At 39.6% G+C, this 19,969-nt stretch overlaps 1 protein-coding gene across 2 annotated transcripts in view; it reads left to right on the plus strand.

Moving 5' to 3' along the window:
- Positions 1-19,969, plus strand: part of LOC141787971 (receptor-type tyrosine-protein phosphatase gamma-like) — a 613,454-nt gene that overhangs the window by 376,629 nt on the left and 216,856 nt on the right. For both annotated transcript variants that reach the window (XM_074666742.1, XM_074666750.1), the window contains one exon: positions 6,190-6,372. In XM_074666742.1, the coding sequence (XP_074522843.1) occupies positions 6,190-6,372 (183 nt within the window). The remainder of the gene's footprint in view (positions 1-6,189; positions 6,373-19,969) is intronic.

The following is a 19,969-nucleotide window of genomic DNA, read 5'->3' on the forward strand; positions in this document are numbered from 1 at the left end:
CTCTGGGTTGGTATGGGGGCTTTGTACACCTGCAGTGTAGGCCACTATGCCAATTTGTATAGGAGTACAAACCAGTTCTTTTACAAGTTTTTTGCTGACACGATCTGGTTCTCTACTTGCATATTTTGGTCCTCAACTCTGGCCCCACAGTGCATCTGATTGCTCTCCTTCCTGCACTATTTGGGCTGTGAAACCTCAAACCTGTTGCCTCCTGGCCTGATTGTGCGCACCGTGTCAATTTTTTGTTGTAGTCAAGCTAAATGCAATCTGGCTGTGACATGTTTTTATTTTATTCTGAAAGTCACTTTTATCTGGTTTCTGTGCAGGACTTCTTTTCCCTGTTGATCTGCTTTTTTGTAAATTGATGCGGCACAGCTCTGTATGTGGTTATATTTGTGCCACCAGAAAGTGAATTTGAATTAAAATATTGAATTTGTAAAACATGATGTGTAAAGGAATTTACTGTTTTGAAATTGAATTATTATTTTTATTGATTTTTTTTTTTTAAATTGAATTATAAATCGTATTTAACCTATTAAAATAACCCTTTTCATACTTTAAATTCAAAAATGCTGAATTCAGTTTCAATTCACAAAAGGCATATTCAGTTTTACGATTCAATTTCAGTTCAGAGCGGCTCATCTTGTGCCTGTAAGGGAGACTAATTGAGCACAAATTCACAGACACCCTCTACAGGTGTGATCTGCTGGAGCAGGGACGCAACTGAACTCCAAAAGAGTGGATCCAGTGTGAGTTGACACACTGACCTTAGTAGAAACTAAAATGAAAGACATGGAAGCAGATTCTGTAGGGTGTGGATGTAAAAGCTCTGTTCTTTGATCAGCTGAGTCCCAGAAAAAAATCTATTTTAACCCATAATGTTGTTTTGTAAACTAGACTTTCTTCTCTTTGTGTTTTATTTCTGGAACTTTGTGTTTTTGTTGCTTCCTGTCTTGGCCAGGTCTCCCTTGAAAAAGAGGTTTTTAATCTCAACGAGAATAACTCAATTAAATAAAAGTTAAATAAATACATTAAAAGAAACTGATCTGATCCGGTGCCATGACAGACTGGAGCCGGACTGGAGACGCATCTGGTTTATTTTGGCTGTTGTAGATAAAAGTTCAAGGTGACTGCATGTCAAAGTATCAAAGTATTTCTAGGCACTGATCTTTGTCTTGCTTCATCCCGAGTTCAAAGAGCTTAAAGCTGCTCTTTTTGAGCTTTGCTCACTGCTCAAAAAGGACCAGACAAAAGTTTAACCAGCTGTCTTTCAGAAGAACACCGTGTACCATTCAGCAGCTGAAGCATTGCTTAGTATTTAAGATTTTTTTTTCTCTAAAACCAGGGTCAATAATGGATCCAAAATCATCAGCTGGCCACAAAAACAACTCCAAAAACTGTTTCTCCATATCTACTGGTTGAGTGACCTCAGTAGCAACCTTTTAAAGTTGATTAAAGTTGTGTATTTTGTTCAAGACTCACCCCAACCACCACCCTACCAATAGCTGATGGGTTTCACTGGCATCAAGGTCACAGACCAGCAGTTTGAAAAGAGAGAAGACAAGAAGATATTTTCTGAGGCTGAATATTTTTTACTGATGTTTTTAAAAGTAAAACTTGGAGGGTCATACTCATCATGCATCACAGGATCGTCTTGTCCTTGAAGGTCTCTTGTGCTTTACTCATGAGGAGCAGTCAGCATTTCTATCCAGAAGCTGAAAGGACGATAGCATGAATTCATTCCATTTTCACACATTTTGCAAACAAATTTTGATAGAAACATTATCTCATTAAGTGTGTGTTATTATTTGGAGTGTAAACCTGAAAAGAAGAGTCGTCCTAAAATCAATACAGGACCAATACTGTGCATCTAGACGACAGAGCTGTTCCAGGGAGGCAACAACTCTTCTGATATATACTCAATGTCTCTGATGAATCAAGGGCTCACCCATTGTTATTCAAATTCACTGGCAGATTCAAAGGCTAATGGAGTGAGGCATCGGGGTTAGAACACTCACACTTGCATGACTGCTCTCTAAAATAGACTCTGCCTGGAGTCATTTCAGAGACAATGCAACAGAACAAAGAAAAGCTTGACTTTTTGAACTGATGACACAAAACGGTTATCTGTCCCACTTGATAAGTTCGCTTTCTCTGTGATCTGACACAAACTAGCTAGATGAAAGAGACCTGCGCGTCGGTGGACCTCCAACACTTTCACTCGGGTCGCTGCAAGTCAGCTGTTAAGTGGGACTGTCAGGAATGAGTTCGTCTGATTTCTTCTTTATTTCTCAAATAGGTCGACCTGATGGAGCTTTTTCTTCAACGTTGACCTCAGTTAAACTCTTTCATATACTTTGGCTTACAGCTTCAAAATCTCTTGTTCTTGTTCAAAACACCCCAGGCTCCTCGGGCTAACTTCCTGCAGCTAAATGTGTAGTTCCCAAAGACAAGCTGAGATAAATCTTGCAATTTGTCTACGACGTAATAAAGGGTTGTTTTGTTGGACTAAATAATTGCAATGTGGCATCCAAGCTGTGTTAAACTGACCCACAGCGTGAGATATAAGTGCTGTTTTTCTCTTCAACAAACTTCACTATCAGAGCTGCAAGAGCAGTGAAAAAGAAAAACCTAAGCAAGCAACTATTTGGACATAAATAAAACTGCAGTTGATCCCAGTGACAGAGTTGTTATCGGCTTCGTTTTCATCGACCCTTTCTCAGAGCAGAGGGGAAAATGACTGCTATTTTCAAGCGTTGTATAAACTCATCAACTTTTTTTTCAAAGTATTCCCAAAATGTAAAAGCAATACAGCTTGCCTGAGTTGAAGCCACGTCTCAATGGAAAGCGCTTTTATCAGCTCACACCTTGTCCTCAACAGTTTTGGGATCAACTAGTTTGCACTGACAGGAGAATTATAGGTCCGTGCCTGCGCTCACAGTGCTGCCTGAATAAGAAATGGCACTGAAGCACAGCAGCACCGAGCCAAACACAAAGGAGAATATCCGAATGTAGGACTGCATGTAGAGCAATTAATTAGGTTAATATGAGCCTATTATCCAGGCTTCTCATTGTGTAATATAGAAGTCTGAGACACATATGTGCGTTCAGCCACAAACCACTGAACAGGAAGACAGGAAATGTGCACCAGCAGGAGGCAAAACAAAATTTTGATTAAAAAAAGAACCTTCAAATGTCAAAGTCTATCTAATCCCAGGGAAAATAAGCAAGTCTTTGATATCTTTTTGTTGGAGGCAGCACGCAGGGGGCTTGAATCATGGGTTGACATTTTGTTGAGATAAGATGATGTTAGGTCACGGGAACAGAAAAATGTTACGTTGTCAGGAGCTGGAGACACTGAGAAGAGATAACTCGGAGCAGATGCGGTTGAGTGGTTGAGTCGGTCGTCTGGTGGATCAGAAGGTCGAGGGTTCGGTCCCTGGTGGTCACATGCTGAAGTGTTCTTGGGCAAGACATCATTCAGTACAGCACTGCACCACTGGTGAAGGGAAGGGTGTGATAATATCATTGGTGCTTTACATAGCAGACTGTATGATCTGGTGAATTTGGCTGGTGATGTAAAAAACACTCTGAGTGGTCAGCAGACTGGAGGACACACCATAAAAAGCATATTTTCATTATTCATGATAAGGAAGAAATATGAGTCATCTTTTGCAGGTATTGAATATCAAGGCATGCCAAACTTAGAGCTCATGTCTTTAAAAACTGCACTGTTTTGTGCAGTAGAACTTATACTCTGTGAATCTATTAATGATTCCTCTTAAAGGCAGGAATTTTCATTACCAGTTATTAAATGCAAATTCATACTGGGCTCCTCCTTCTTGGATCAGTGCCAGCAGCAGCACACACCCACAGCCTCTGATTGAAGCTGCAACCACCTGCTGCATCAAGTGAGACTTGAGAGCCATGCACCTGGCTTGACCTGTTAGCACAAGCTATTCATAATTATTTGATACAATCCTGGTTAGCCTAAAGCCAACTTGCAATGCTCTTCATCCCAATGATAGCTTTTTCCTCTTGTTATCATCAACATGCAAAGTCTGCGATTCACTGAGGTAACCACGCTTACTCTCCACCCAGAAACATCTTGATACGACCAAAGCATCAACATACAGGCTGGGGAGAGGGTTTAAGGCAGACGCAGACACTGACACACGTGTATAGAGGCCCAGAAGTGTTGACTGAGTGGGATTATTCTATAAAAATTGGCATTCTTCTTTTTAAGGGTAATCCTGCAGACCTTACCTTTAAGTAATTGTTGTAGTAGTAGTTGAGATAAACATCTTATTTCAAAGTATAAAAAGCAAACATGAGGGCCTAAGTGCTCATAAGGAGGGAAGTTATCAACCAAAAGGTTAAGAAAATTTTAATTGTCAAGTTTCTTAAGACAAAAGTTAGGAGTCCTGAGTTAGAATAAGAAGCTTCATCTATGTGGAGTTGATATGAGTTTCTACTGGATATTTAGTGTAGACCTTTTGGATTGTACAGTTGGAGTGAGTTGTTTTTTAAATCATTTTTTTTCTTTATATTTTTTGTTTGATGTGGGAAAGATGTAATTATAACTATTTCTCGTTTTGAATCCAGCATTCTTCTGTACAGCTACATGTCTTGTCACCTCATCTTCAGATAACATACTTTTTCCAGTCCTCTGTCAGTCACGATAGAAAATGCTTTAATGATAATAATAATAATAATAATAATAATAATAATAATAATAATAATAATAATAAACTTGCTGATTAACTTAATGACAGTAAGACGAGTATGCATACTTTTTCCTTATTGAATGAAGAACAAAGGTTTTTTTTTTAATTTGGGAAGTTTTTCTTTTTTTTTTCCTTTTCATTTTTACTCTGGATAGGAAAATATTAGCATTAGCTGCTATTCTGAGACAGCAGAGAAGAACTGGCTGTAGCCCAGCACATCATGTGATTCAAACTGGAGGGCAGGCAGCAGACTCTCAATCAGCCCAGTAGTGCTCTGTTGAATAATAGTATGTTTTTTTTTCAACTCTACAATGAGCTGTACCAATGTTAGAAAAGAAATATTCCTTTAAACATTAAATTATCTTTCTAACGTTGTTGATGATGACTGCTGTGCAGGCTAGATCACCAGCTAGCCATTTGCTGCTATGCAATCCGATCCAAGTGTGAGGGTCAGGAGCAGAAGGTAAAAACCCTGTGTACCAGAATGGCTCTATTCAGTTCAGCCTGACTGGTCAGACTGTGAGGCTCCTCTTGCCTCTTTGAGAAAGAAGATGTCAGGCTTGAGGTATTCACTTTACTTTGTAAAGTAGGAAGGCAAAAACATTTTGTAACAGTTCAGAATGTAAAGAAATACATTCTGAACTGTTACAAATCTGAGATGTCGATTAATGACATCAGCATATTGATTTTTTTAAGGCTATCATATTCTATGTGTTGAGTTTGATGTGTCTGATGGGGTTAGGAGGGCCTCGGGCAGCATCCTGCCCCCAGTGTGCCCGGTGGCTCCAGCCCTGATCTTTGGGTAAACACTCAGGTGTTAAAGCAGGGGCCTGTGACATTTCAGTCCCAGCCTCCTCTCTGACTATCTGTCTCTCACAGCCTCTAGAAAAAGTGACTCCAATGGCCCCAGGCTTTCATTCTGTGGACACCGACTGCCAAAGGATGCCTGTGCACACAAACACACACACACACACACAAACACACACATACACACCCACCAGCTTTCTCACGACTTGTTTAAGGTGTTTTAGGGTTCCCTGTCAGCTCAGTGACGCTGTGTGAGATTGAGGCTGACTGCTGATGGCTTGTCTGAGGGGAAGTTCAGAGGGAGGTCAGCAGTGCAAAACCAAATATAGATTTTTTTCATATGAAAGAAGGCACCAAAGGCAGCAGGGGGATACATAATAGCCTCATGATGATGACATTTTGAAATTTTCTATTTACCACATGAATGAAAACGTTTCGCCTTTTCAGGAGCTGTCTCTGTTTGGGGCTCATGATGTTCATTCTGTGTGCAGTGTTTAATTGGAATTCAGATGACTTGGCAGAGCACACTGTCAGCTGTTTTCAGAGGACATGAGATGCTTCTGAAATGTCATTTTCCTCTGATGAATGCCTCGAAAGCCCGACAAACTCGCTTCCTGCAGCGATAAGACCCTGTCCCTTTCCCTGTCATCCTCAGGTATATATGGGCCAGATGAGGGATGGCTGACGGCTTACCCAGAGTGCAGAGAGAGAAACCAGTCACCAATCAACATTGTGGACCAGGACGCGAAAGTGTCCACAGAGTTTCAGGAACTGACACTGGAGGGGTTTGATACTGAATCTTCTAACAAGACGACGATGAAGAACACTGGTAAAACAGGTAAAAACCACTCTGACTTCTGCTGCGGTTCAGATTTTTTCTGGTTTATAGTCCTTTTCATGTGGAAGAAGTAGAAATGGGTACCATATTAGATACTTACTTATGGGTAAACCTTAACCTATCTACACGCAACTTGTGACTGTTGAGAAATAAATATGTTAAACCAAAAAACTTTGGGATTTTATAATTAAACCAAATAATGTTAATTACTGCATAAACACACACAAAATTATAAAAAAATGGTACCGTGAGCACTGATACAAATTACCAGGTTATCAGAACCATATCATTTCAAATGTGAAAGGTACGCATCTCTAGAAGAAGGATTTTCTTCATTCATACTGATGAAATGATGTGAGTATATAAACTAAATACAAAACTTCAGACAACTGAGGGAAAGCATGGCAAAAAACAAAAACAAAGGTGCTATGTGAGATGTTAAAGGTAGGGTCTACATTCCAGTTATTAAACACAAAATCCAAGTAGGCTCCTCCTCTTTGGCTCAGTGCCAGCAGCAGCACACACACACACATTGTCTCAGACTGTAGCTACATAAACACACTTAGCAGCCCAGAAATCACCTGAAGCATTGTGTTTCCATGAAAGAGACTCAAGCTGTACACCTGACTTGGCATGTTAGCACAAGCTAATTACGGGTATTTGACACGTCTTGTTAGCAGAAAGACAACTTGCATTGCTCTTCATTCTGTGCTGCTCTCCAGGTGCCTGAAAGCAAGTGAAAGTCCAGCTAAGCTTATCTGTTTGCCTTTTTGGTTTTCACTTTGGTTGTTTTTCTTGCTCCATGCTACGTCCACTATCGTAGCTGCTTGGGATAGCTTCTTCCACTCGCTGTCACCATCATGCAAAGTCACTTGCGTGCTTGGAGCGCTGTGATTGGCTGGGGTAACCACACTGACTCTTTGCCCAGAAACCTTCTGATACAACTGAAACATCAACATACAGGCAGAGGAAGGGGTTGAGGCTGACACAGACACTGACACATATGTCAAGAGGCCCAAAGGTGACAATTGAGCAGGATTATCCCTGTAGAAGTTTTTGATTTCTTAGGGAAATCATGCAGACTCTATTTTGACGCATTTGAAACAAGCCCAGTGAGACGTTAAGCATAAGGTAAAAATTGGCGTTTCAAATAACAGATTCACATAAAAAATTTTCAGACTACATCTTAGTCCTTACTCATATGGTTAAAGATGTAAATAATGTGAGAATTCATTCACATTTAGTCTTAATATGATGGTGAAAACAGGCATCAAAAGGTTTCCTCCGTGCATGTATTCAGTATTAGCTTCATAAAATGCACCATTAACAATGCAACATCAGCAATCATTGATAAGATAGGTTAAACTGATCAATCCAGGTTAAGGCTGCTTGTCTTTAGACAGACAGTATCCCAACTCGCACTCAATCAGAGCCCTTCTCACATGCATCAGATATACCTCCAGCATCAAAAGTATAAATCCGGCTGATGTTAACCTGTCCCTGGATGATGCCGGTAAACTGATTTAAAAAAAAAAAAATACTTTGAAGCTACAACAAGCAGTGGGAAGTAAATAAGATGCTGGGTTAAGCTGGTCAGCGGTGACTCAACACTGCTCTTCATGCCATCAGGAATTTGTAATAGGCCACAGAGGTGGGCATGACACAGCAGGCTGCTCAAGAAAACCTCGCTAGCAAGTGCAAAACAAATCTACCGGTCATGCTTCCATTCACTTTATGTGACATAAACATCAGAAATTATTCTCACATGGAGGTGTGTGGTTTAATTTGTCAGTCCAGGGGTCGTTTTTTGGGGGAAGAAGGAAACACGAATATGCATCATACCCACCACTGTGACACCAAGCTTCAAAAAGGATGGCAGGCCTACACACCAACACAGCATTGCTTTTCAAACTAAAATTAGAGGGTGTCCAGAAGTCTTCAGCTCTGATACCTGCAAGGAGCGGTTGACGTAGCTCATATCCATTTGATTCACAGCAACTTTTAAGGATTGCAACCATTTCCAGTTTAGTCATTAGCTTTCCTACAATGGGCATTATTTTTGCATCCACTGGTCTTATCACCACTTGGCTGCAATCAGCTCAGAATGCTTATAAACCATATGATAATGTCGTTGGCACACTGCTGCATATTCAGCAGAGACAACTCATTCCTGGATAAAGAGCTTAGGGGATTATTCATCAGATATGTAGCCCAGAAAAAATATAATCAGGACATAAACTGTAGCCTCATTCATTGCTATCCTTTGCTTTGTTCACCAAACCATCAATCACAATCCAGGAAAGAAAAAAAATGCACATCCTGGGCTGTAATAAAAAATAATAATAGACAATAAAGCTGAGTTATCCTTTGTAATCTTTTAATCTTCATGACTTATTCCTCACCTTACAATCCCCAAGCAAAAACAGCAATATGTTGTCACCACCTCCTGAACAAGCAGGCAGTCATGTTGAGAAAATGTTCCTTGTTGTTTCTGACATCATGTTTATAATCACATAGCACCGCAACAAACCACAAAGCCGATGTGACACCTCTAATAATCCCGGCTCATATTGGCAGATGTCTGCATGTCAAACATCTGTTGCATCACTTCCCTTCACATAGTTATGAAACAAGACAGGTGCAATATGCAGCAAGTCATTTATGATGAACATTACACATCCCATTTGAATTCAGACATACTGAATCCCTGTTAGGACAAGTGCCATGGCAGGTGTCAACGCCTGTAGGACTCAGCACCTGGCTATCTGCATTCAGCTCTCCCTGCATCTCGAGGACCCTACTTGTCAGCCGCTGCTATTTTTCATAATTCCAGGTTGTCAGTAAGATGGATGATCCTTTCCCCTTCGTGAAGAAATGAAGTTGAAAAGCTTTCGAGAGGTCAGAGAGGCTTCAGGTGGTTGGTATGGCTGTGGACATCTTTTTGAGTGCTGCCCAGAGCGCAGCTGTGTGTAAGACAGGATAATGTTTCACATCCCTTCATTTCCTAAATGTGATGACACATTTGGATGGATTGCAAATTTGTGTATAGCTTTACTTCCGATCCAAAGAAGCAGATTTTTCTGTGTTAGATAAAACATTTCCTATAAGTCTTAATGAGACTGCAACAAACATAAGTGTCTGCTCGTTTGATCCAGCTCTTGTTGACATCAGTTGTGGTTTATTGAATAAATATTTCCACAGATCTCAGTCAACAGACAGTGATGGAACATAGATGATAAAACTTCATGCATCAGTTTAATAGAAAATGTGTCTGACACTGCTTTGAACTTTGTTGCTATCACTCAACCTCTAAGGGTTGGAGTGACTTTGTAGAGATCAGTTTAGAGATGCTCTCACCAGCTCTGCTGCTGTTGCCTGGATTGCAGGACAGGATGTAGCTTTGTGGTAAATGAGACCTTTTACATCTGTGCCCACTTGCTGTCATTATTTCCAAACTCTAAGGACCAGCCTCAGAAGAAACTGATTTTTTCCAAATATAAGAAAGATAGAGGTGAAACGTGATTGACTCTTGGTTGGAAAAAAAGAAAAGAAATTGAAGCTTGTGCTTTTGTCTTTCTTTAAGTTATGTCTTATTAAACTTAAAGGCAGGGTCTGCAGGAATTTTCATTACCTGTCAGTAAACACAAAATCCAAGTGGGCTCCTCCTCCTTGGCTCAGTGCCAGCAGCAGCACACACTCACTGTCTCAGACTGTAACTATGTGAACTAGGGATGGGTACTTTTCGCATTTGAAATGATATAGTACCAATGCCTGGTACCTGGGAATCAGTATTAGTACTCAACGGCACTTAACGGTACTTAATGGTACTTAACAGTACTTAAAGGTACCAATTTTTGATACTTGTTTGTGTGTATTTGGTAAAAAGTATTAATCTGTCTAAAAATCAAATCTCAATTTTTTTTCAATTCAACGTATTTCCAGTCCCTCTCAGTCACAAGGATGTATTTAGGTACCTAAACATGGTACCTTTCAATTTTTATGTGAATCTGTACCTGGTACTTTTGACAGGTTACTGTCAGCACCAACAAAAGTACCTAATTCGGTACCCATCCCTAAAGTAAAGACATTCACTAGCCCAGCAAACTACCTGAAGCATTGCATTTCTACATAAGAGAGACCCGAGAGCCTTATACCTTACTTGGCATGGTAATGCAAGCTAATAATGGGTATTTGACACATACCTGGTGAGAAAACCAACTCGCGTTGCTCTTCGTCTCAAGCTGCTCTCCAGGTTCCAGAAAGCAAGTGAAAGTTGAGCCAGGCTTCACCTTTGTTTAGGAAAAAGCTTTATCTGTTTCACGGTTCGTTTAACTTCAGCTTTGTTTTTTTTTGCTCCATGCTACGTCCATTATCGTCTTCCACTTGCTATCATCAACACGCAAAGTCACTTGAACACTGGGTACACTGTAATTGGCTGATGTAACCACCCACTCTCCACCCAGAAACATCCTGGTACAACCAAAACATCAACATACAGGCTGAGGAGGGGGTTGAGGCAGACACAGACACATGTGTACAGAGGCCCAAAGGAGAAGATTGTGCAGGATTATTTCTGTAAAAGTTGACATTCTACTTTTTTAGAAAAGTTCTACTTATCCTATCCTTTAATAAGAGCCACATTCACCTGACAAATCCAGAAAAAAATGTCTTATTTTTAGGTAGTAATCATCAAAAATAAGGCCTGAATTGCTTGCTATGTGTGAAGAATTCAGCCAATGGGGTAAGAAAAGTTTGCTTGTCTTAACTTAAGAAATTAAACAAGTACATTCATGGAAGAGCTTCTTAGTCTTCAAGCATCATTTTTGTTTGCTACTTTAGAAGATTTTTTTCCTGGACTCATCAGGTGATTGAAATTACGTGTAATAGCCCCTTTCCACTCAGACACTTGTTTGGATTTCACTGATTTTAGTGTAATTGATTTGATTTAATGTGTGTGATCAGGATGTCCCAGGACTAATCACTATCGCAACAGGGTTATGACCAATCATAATTACACATTAAACACACTGAAGTGATGATTGATACGATCAAGCAAAGGGGCAAGCTCAACATGGTGGTAAAAACACTTCTTTTATTTTCGTGACAGAACTGGATCAGGCTGTAACGTTCACGTCTGTCAGAGCTGATTAGCTTAATTTAGCCCAGCACAATAACTGTTTACAGAAAAACAGATTCCCTTCTGAACAGCATCTTTTCATTTTTACCCTCTGATTCTTGTATCAAAGAAACAAACACTGATTTGGTTTTTAATCACATATTAGTAGAGGCATAAGGAAGCAACCACCGAAACACCTGGACAAAGTGTTGATTCATGTCTTTAAATATACCCATCCAGTACATTTTCAGCCTCAATTTTACCTCTTGGGGCAAAGTTTGAAACCTACAGCTGCTTATTTGGCAGCAGACCAAGTGCAGGGTCTCTCAAAGCATCTTAAGCTTGAAATGAGCATTTCCTTACGTCGACATGTTTCACTTTTGTCAAGCCCTACGACATCGCTGCACTGCCTCCCGCCTCACCGCTGACTGTACAAATAACAAGTGCTCCCTGTGGAGAGCCATCTAATACAAATCAAACCTTTGTGTTTGTACGCAGAGGCTCTGAAAGGAACGGTGCTCGGTATTGTTATAGGTAGAGGCACACAGTGCATGGGGATTGTGTACCATTAGGTGCTTATAGTTGCTTACATGAGATGATTCATTGATGTATTATAAAAGTGAGTGCCAGCCTTGAGCCATAAACAGCACAAAATACAGCCCAGCATTATGAACAGTGCAGGAGGTTACAAATAAATCAGACGCTGTAAACCAGGACAGTGGTCGGACAAAAGTCTAGAGTGAAGTGGAGTCGCTTTTTGAGAGGTCGCATTTTGGTTTTTGTGTTCCTCAATTAAAGTTTTAGCACTGTGCATACACACATTAACACGAGATCCTGCGTAATGAAACAGGCCAAGCACCAGGACGATTGTTGTACACATTTTGGCTGCACTTCTTCTGAAGCTTCAAATATAGTCATATCATGATTTGTTTATTGTCCCCTCCAGAACTAGAGTCAGTCTAATGAATATTGCAGCTTCTGGGAGACAACAGAAGGGCTTTTGTTTGGAGCCTCTTACTCACGCTTTGTGCCCAGATTCTTTTTAGCTGTTGTCAGATGCTAAGCTCCTGAGTGTGTAATTCACAGCAGTGTTAGTTATGAGTGAACTTAGAGATCATCATCTGATCAAACATACACGCAAAGTTTGAAATACAGCAGTGCATTGATTGAAGAGGTTGATTTGTTCTGTGATGGAGCCTGCAACACAAATTACTTGTATGTCTAATCAATTTTCCTTGTTGAAATTAATTGAAATGTTATTTATCCATTCTAGATCCCCAAAAAACAAGTAAATGTATAATGTATTCACTTTTTTTTGTTTGTTTGTTTTGTTTTTTTCCTTTTTGCCATACTTTTCTTACTTTCATCTGCAGCTGTTTTCAATAATTATACGTCCAGTTTGGTCTGTTTCATCCTCCCTTTCAGAATGTTTCTGAAATTAGTTTGGCAAGTCTCATTATATAGTGTCATATAAGGTCTGACAGTTTTGCAAAATATCTGCAAGCACAACACTGATGCTCTCTGCAAACTAACCACTTAATGTGAATGAGTAAGACACAGGATGCTAGGTGGAGGTTACAGCGCTCGCTGTAGCATTCGCTGCGCTGTCCGTGGGGTTTCTGAAGCTGGCTCATAGCCCTAATTTTAGATCTTAACTTAAAGCACAAAAAAAGAAAAAGACAAAACATCTGAGAGATGGCTCGTATCTTGAAAAACTCGCTGGTTGGGAATTCTTAATTCAAGGTACCACTGTTTGTGATCTGTCACCAGTTTAACTTGAAATGTAACATTTTCCCAAGAAGTCAATCATCTCCATCAGCTGCCGGCTCCTGAGGATGCCCCTGTGAGAATAGAGAGACAAAGTCAGGCTTGGAAATATGTTAAAAGGCTGTCAGGAAGGTTTTTGTTTGTTTGTTTGTTTGTTTGTTTGTTTGTTTGTTTTTGTTTTTTTGTTTTGTATGTGTGTGTGTTTTTATTTGTTTGTTTTACTTCCAGCACGACTACTTACAGAACTTCAAAATTTAATCTTACTGGAGTCAGTGTAAACAAAGTACATTATCTTTACCTGTATCTTAATTTGGAAACCAAATGAATGCAATGAAAATTAAGTATAATTTGCAGCATTGAATTTTGGTCTCTGCTCTTAAATAAATGCTAAAGGGATGAGACAGCTTCAAAACACTTTCTCAGTTAGATGCTTTTTTTTCTGTAAAGTGTATGAATGTTACTTATTAAGAAATATTCAGAAGTGTTTAGCACAGTTATCTTATTCAGATTCATCCTGAGGTGTCATCTCACACACTTAATTGTAAAACTCTGTCTGTTGTTGTGATGCTGTCAGCCGCTGCCATCAGTCTTATTTATTGCACTTGTATGCTTTGCTCCTCCGTGACAGCGCAGACTTGTAGTACTTTGATGATATTTCAATTCTATTTGACACAAGCATTTGGTGCATAGTTTTGATTTGTCAACTTACTCTTCTGGAAATTTTTAAAGGGAATGGTATCATTGAAAAAAAACACAGTTGTGTCATCATTCTTCGGCACAGTGATAGCAGTAAGCAGTGTCAGTACTTCACAGCCTTAACCAAGGTGTGCGGACAGGGAAAAACAGCACATGATTAAAATAATAATAAAAAAAAAGTATTGATTTAAGACCATCATTAGCACATAACAATTAACACTAAGGGCCAAAATGAAAGAATAAGTTTGTATATATTGTGTGTGTATATATATATATATATATATATATATATATATATATATATATATATATATATATATATATATATATATATATATATATATATATATATATATGGGTTGGACTGGTTTCTAAAAACGCTCCTCCCAGGCTTTAATGATGATTTTAGAAGACTAGTTTGTGGTCGTGGAACAGCTTGAGCCATAAGTGAAAGTTTAGAGTTTTTGAATGCACCCTGATGGAGAACGGACATGTATTTTCATTTGTTTTGATTTTGGTGCTGTCTTCCTTACACAGCTGCATTGTGATCATGTAGTGCAGTCACATTTGCTGCTTATTTTCTGTGTGTTTTTGCGGTGAAGCGCACACACGCTGTCAATCTAGATGTGTCAGTCCCTGTCAGAATGAGCTGGTTCCATCATCTGGGTCCTCCAGCAGCCCATCACCATCACAGGCCATTTGAATGTGCCAAATGTTTTAGTAAAATAGCCCATAATGCTTGCTGTTCATTAAGCTCCGCATATAACGGTGTCATTTGTTGTTGCAGTCAGAGCATTAATTATCCATTCAGCCAAATGTCAACTTGCTGTCAAAACAGCTACAGAGGCGAGGAAATGGAGATTGAAATTACAAATGTGGCTCCTGCAGCTGTTTATGAGTTCCTGGAGTTCAAGTCGTGAGATTTCAGAGAGCCGATTTGCATTCAAGTTGAAAGCGAGGGTGAGGCTTCAGTAATGGAAAAGCAATGATCAAATACATCAATGCTGGGAGATGTCTGCAACAGATGTTGCTTTAATATGGCAGTCATGTGCTGCACTGACTTTACACAGGAACTGACATGCTCATCTATATTCCCCAGGAACTAAAGTCATGGTAGCTTTTCCTTAGGGTGGAACTGAATCCATCATATGACTGCAAAACTCTGCTAACTTTAAAGTTTATGTTTTTTCTTGATGATTCCTTTGCTGCTGCAGCGTTTGGCGGGGCGTCGTAAGATGGTACAGTACAGAAACAGACATGAGTGGAGCAACTTATCTTTTGCTTTTCAGACGCCTTTGAATTCTTGATCGATTAAAGTCTTAACAGACAGCAGACCAGAATAGTCCAGTCACCAAACTACGGGAATCCTTGATTCCAATTTATAGCTCAAATCCAAGTTTTTGTTTGGCTAGTCACATTACATCTTTAAATGTAGCCTGTCTGCATAATGGGAAGTGAACAGCTCATGCCTGTGAAGTGACCAGCATGCTCAACTGAACACTGATGACATCACACAGAAAGGTGTTGGTGTGCATATTGTGGCAGCCGGTCGTCTCAATCATGGTCTTATGTTAAAAACAGTGTGTGGTGGCATCCGGCAAAATTGTGAGGGGGTTGCGTTGAAATGGATTTAAGGCATGACACCCACCTCCCTTTTTATGTCTACAGCACAGAACTTTTTCTTCTTCAGGGTTTGCCGGCAGTTCGCAAACACACATATTTGTGCATTACTGCCACTAACTGGACTAGCATGTTGAACAAGAGGTTAGGTACAATTGTGCGTCTCTCTAGAATGTGTGAACATAGCCTAATGTCTGGTTTAAGTTGTCATCACCTTAACTCATGTTGGTCACACAGCTGACCAGCAGCTTGGGGTTCAGTGTCTTGCTGGGGTAAAGCCATAGACTGTATAGACTATGGGACGTAGTCTCTGCGACGTTACCCCTCTGTTCCTGATCGTCCTGATCAAGTGAAATAAAGCCAATCTGCAGATGCAGCCATATTTTCTATGACACGGCTTTGAGCTTCTTTCTAACAGCTACAAGGCGCCTGTCAGTCATGTGTTCAGAGCTGTGTCTCTGATTGGACAATCAGATGATCCTAATATCTTCTAAACTGCAGAGTTAAAAAAAAAAATCACCCCCTTGTACAGTGTGTGCTGATAGTAAAATTAGGTTTTCAGACCTAAGCGGTTTTGAAAAGAGGCTGGAAATACACTTTTTAATGCGGTTAAAGTCTGTTTTTTGGCTTGGTGTGTATGTGGTTTCCAGTCTTTCTGCAGCCAGTCTCATGCAGATTCTCAATGAACAGCAAATTTGAGCACTTCTGCATAGGCTTCATTTTTCTAAACGGGATGTTGCCCCTTGGATCGAACAACAATCCTGTGATTGAGAGACAACAGACTCAACCACTGAGCCATGACTGCCCTCCTGAGGATAGTGTACCTCCACGTCTGGCTTTCTTTGTAATGTTCTACAGCTCTACAGTTTCATTTGGAAGTTTTGTCCAAAGCAACTAACAACACAAGCAGAAATTTAGACAGAAGGAAAACCTAGTTAGTGCGACAACATTGCTACAAGTTATTCGGCCCCAGTTGCTCCCATTAAGTGATTTTTTTTTTTAATCTGTTATTTTTATTATTCATTTATTTATTTGTATTTATTTATTTATTTTATTCTTGTAATGTAAAAAGAGAGAAAAAAAAGAATTCATGTCGCACACAAAAGTAGGTCTTTCATGAACATGTAGTGAAATAGGAGAATTTTTTTTTTTTTTTTCCAAATGAAAACAAATAACAAAAGGAAACAGTGGGTCATATCCTCCTGGTGGTCAACCACATGTAGGTCTAAATGTGGTGGTTTTGTATGACAACCAAGACACTAGGAGTGTTGTGATGGACAATAATTACACACATTATGCTTTAAAAAATATGGAACAGGTAAAATGAATAGGCACTGTTTACAGGGAACGAGCCTCATCTGGAGACTTTTAGTATCAGTAATGTTCCCGGAAGATATCTGTGTCTCAGTCCAGTATGAATCTGTCACATATGTAATGTTTGATGTAGAAATTTAAAACACACAACGGTATATATTTTTTTCATTTTGTCAAATCAAAGTTGTTATTTACTGGAAACACAGTCTCTGTGGTTTGTGGTCCATTTTTTTCTGAAGTTTTGGGAAGATTTGTGTCATTTCACAGTTTTCATGCCTCAAGTTTAGAACTGTGTAGGCTGTCCAGACTGATCCAAATTAAGGCATCGACAGCCTTTTTGGTCCAAATTCAGGAAACTGTGGTGTTCCACAGCAAGGGGTCAGATTCATGGGCTTCAATTTTCAGCATTATTCCATCTTTTCATCACTACTAAGTTTGGTAAATTCAAGTAGAATACAGAGTTTTCTTATCTGCTGTAAATGCTCCTTACAGAATGATGAAATGACAGATATTTCTGGATCATTCAAATTCCCCGGGTAATGTCAGTCCCATGTGAACAGCACTTTTCTACCGCGTTTAGCCTGCAGCTACACTAAATACTGGAAGAACTGGGACTCTGCAGCTGTGTCGGGAAAGAAAAAAGCACAGCCTCAAACTACTGATGTCAGAGCTTTCAAAACAGTAGAAAATGCCATTGTTCATGTTGAAAAAGATGAGGAGAAGTAACAATTTAGTTACTCAAATTGCCTCTCTATCCTATCACTGGCTTTGAAGACAGTGTCTTACTTGAGTGATCATGTCAGTGTATCCATTCTGTTCTCAATTTTCAGTCACTCATTAGCTAACAGGGTGAGTAAATGTCCCGTCCAGCTCTCAGTATCTGCATCATCTGCATCATAAATGCGTCACCCAGTAGTGAGACATCCGTTTGCCTCAGTGCATGAAGTCCAATGAGGCGAGGTGAGCGTAGCGTGTGCTGTCTCTCCCCTGAGGGAGCCGGTCTACCAGCTGACCCCAGGTAGAGGATCAGCAGCAATGACACCCGTTAGCACAAACACAGAGATGACAGTGAGGGACGGGGAGAAAGAAGAGCTCATCTGTGCCATTGAGATGAAAAACTTCCTGATCGTCTCCCAAAGGCCACCCTGAAGCCTACACATAGAGAAAAATAAAGATATAATGATGAACATCACGGCCACCTGCAAAGTAAAAACCACAGCAGAAAAGCGTTTAAAAGGATTCAAGGAGCCGCAGCATGTAGAGGAGCGTGTAAAAATGCTAACACAAACAACAGCTGCGAAACAAAATGGTGCGCAGCTTCTTCTCTCTCCCTCTGCTACATAATGCATGGCTAACAAGACAAATGTCCCTGCTTTCTTGCCACAAATTATGCATGCAAACTGCAGTGTTTCTAAACGACAGATGAGCGTTTTATCTGTGGAGGGATCACCTGGCGGAGATGCTGTGAGGCTGTGAAGGAAGAGTGAAGACAGGCAGAGGGAGGGGAGGAAGGAGGGGCTGGATAAGCCCCCAACTTCTGCTGAACAAACTCTGAGTAGTTTACCTCACAGCTCAATTTGACCTCTTACCTCAAAGTGGAAGTAAACAACTTAAGATTATAGAAAAAAGATTTGAATGACCTTTTTTTCTTGAAGTTGAGGAGGAGGTCATATGTTGCTATGAGCATTGTCATTGCAGCGTTTGCATATCATCGAGCTCAACAGCCTCTTTAAATACGTCAGTATTCTCAATCTGTCTTAGTTTCACAATCAGCATGAGGGGTATGTGTTGTGTAAGGCATAATCAAGCCAATCTATCAGGCGTATATTTGTATCACTCCTCACTGCAGTAGCTCACTACTTCACTTTGTTTCACAGCGGACCAAATACCAACCAGTGCTTGTGAGAACTTCTGCGAGCTCACAGGGAAGTTTCCATGATTTGTTTATCTTCATGAGCATATAACTTATCATGACGTGAGAGTAAGTCCACCTTGTAGGATTTAGACAAACTTTATTTCAGACCTAATAGGTCTATATTTAACCCTGTAGAACCCAGGAAAGTGCCAATGCTTTGATATGCATATTGCATTTTGATTGGCGGTAGATTTGGAACCAGATAAGCTTGATGCAGATCATTCATTTTGGATATAAAATCTGGGGAGTTACACTTTCATATTGAGGTTTCAACATGTCCCAGAGAGCTGTTCCCTTCTGCAAATATGTTACCCAGTACAAAGCGTACAAAACAGAACCATTACTATCCAGGCTGCAGTTGTTCACGTCACTTCCTAATTCAAATGCATGTCATTACATTTCTTACATTGACATTTTTGAATGGATTAATTAATATGTGTAAAATGTTTATCTTTATGGTTTATTGCACTTTTTTGAACAATTTATTTATTATTTTTATTTAGCTATTTATTCTATTATTGAATTATTCTTCTAGACATAAGTCTAAATATTTTATCATAGTTTGGGATATAAGGGTTGTATTAATGTAGAGCAAAAGTTTTATGTGACAAAATGACACTACAGCATGCAAACAAGTATAGATGTGATAGGTCTTTAAGGGTTAAAAAACATACAATACAATCAACAAAGAGATAAAATCACATCAACAAATACATTTCAAGAAATAAAAACAGAGACATTTGTTCCAATGCTTCCAGAAGCAAGAGGAATATCTTGTGTCAGTAAGTGTAAGCAGAGCAAGGGACGTCATGGTTTTATTGTTTGACTCAGTCAGTCGACATATAAACTTGTACATGAAATTACAGGCTGGAATATCGGCACATTGTTTACATAAAAAAACAAGTGACTTCCCTTTTCTAACTTGGTATTTATAGAAATATTCTATAAGCATCATTATATGTCACCTGTAATGTTTCAATTTTGGCATTACGGTAATTAAACCATAGAGGAGCAGTATAAAGAGAGGTGCTAAACTGTTTAAATCTTGTCTGAGCACATATGAAATTTTATTGCCAGCATATTAACTTATGCATTCTATTGCACACAGAAACCTCTCTCGTGAGCACACATAAAAATATCCTGGGGTCAAAAGAAAATGTACTTTGGGC

This window comes from Halichoeres trimaculatus, unplaced genomic scaffold, assembly GCF_033239565.1.
Source record: "Halichoeres trimaculatus isolate MK-OKI-2021-1 unplaced genomic scaffold, fHalTri1.1 fHalTri1_scaffold_1, whole genome shotgun sequence".
Classification (NCBI taxonomy): Eukaryota; Metazoa; Chordata; class Actinopteri; order Labriformes; family Labridae; genus Halichoeres; species Halichoeres trimaculatus.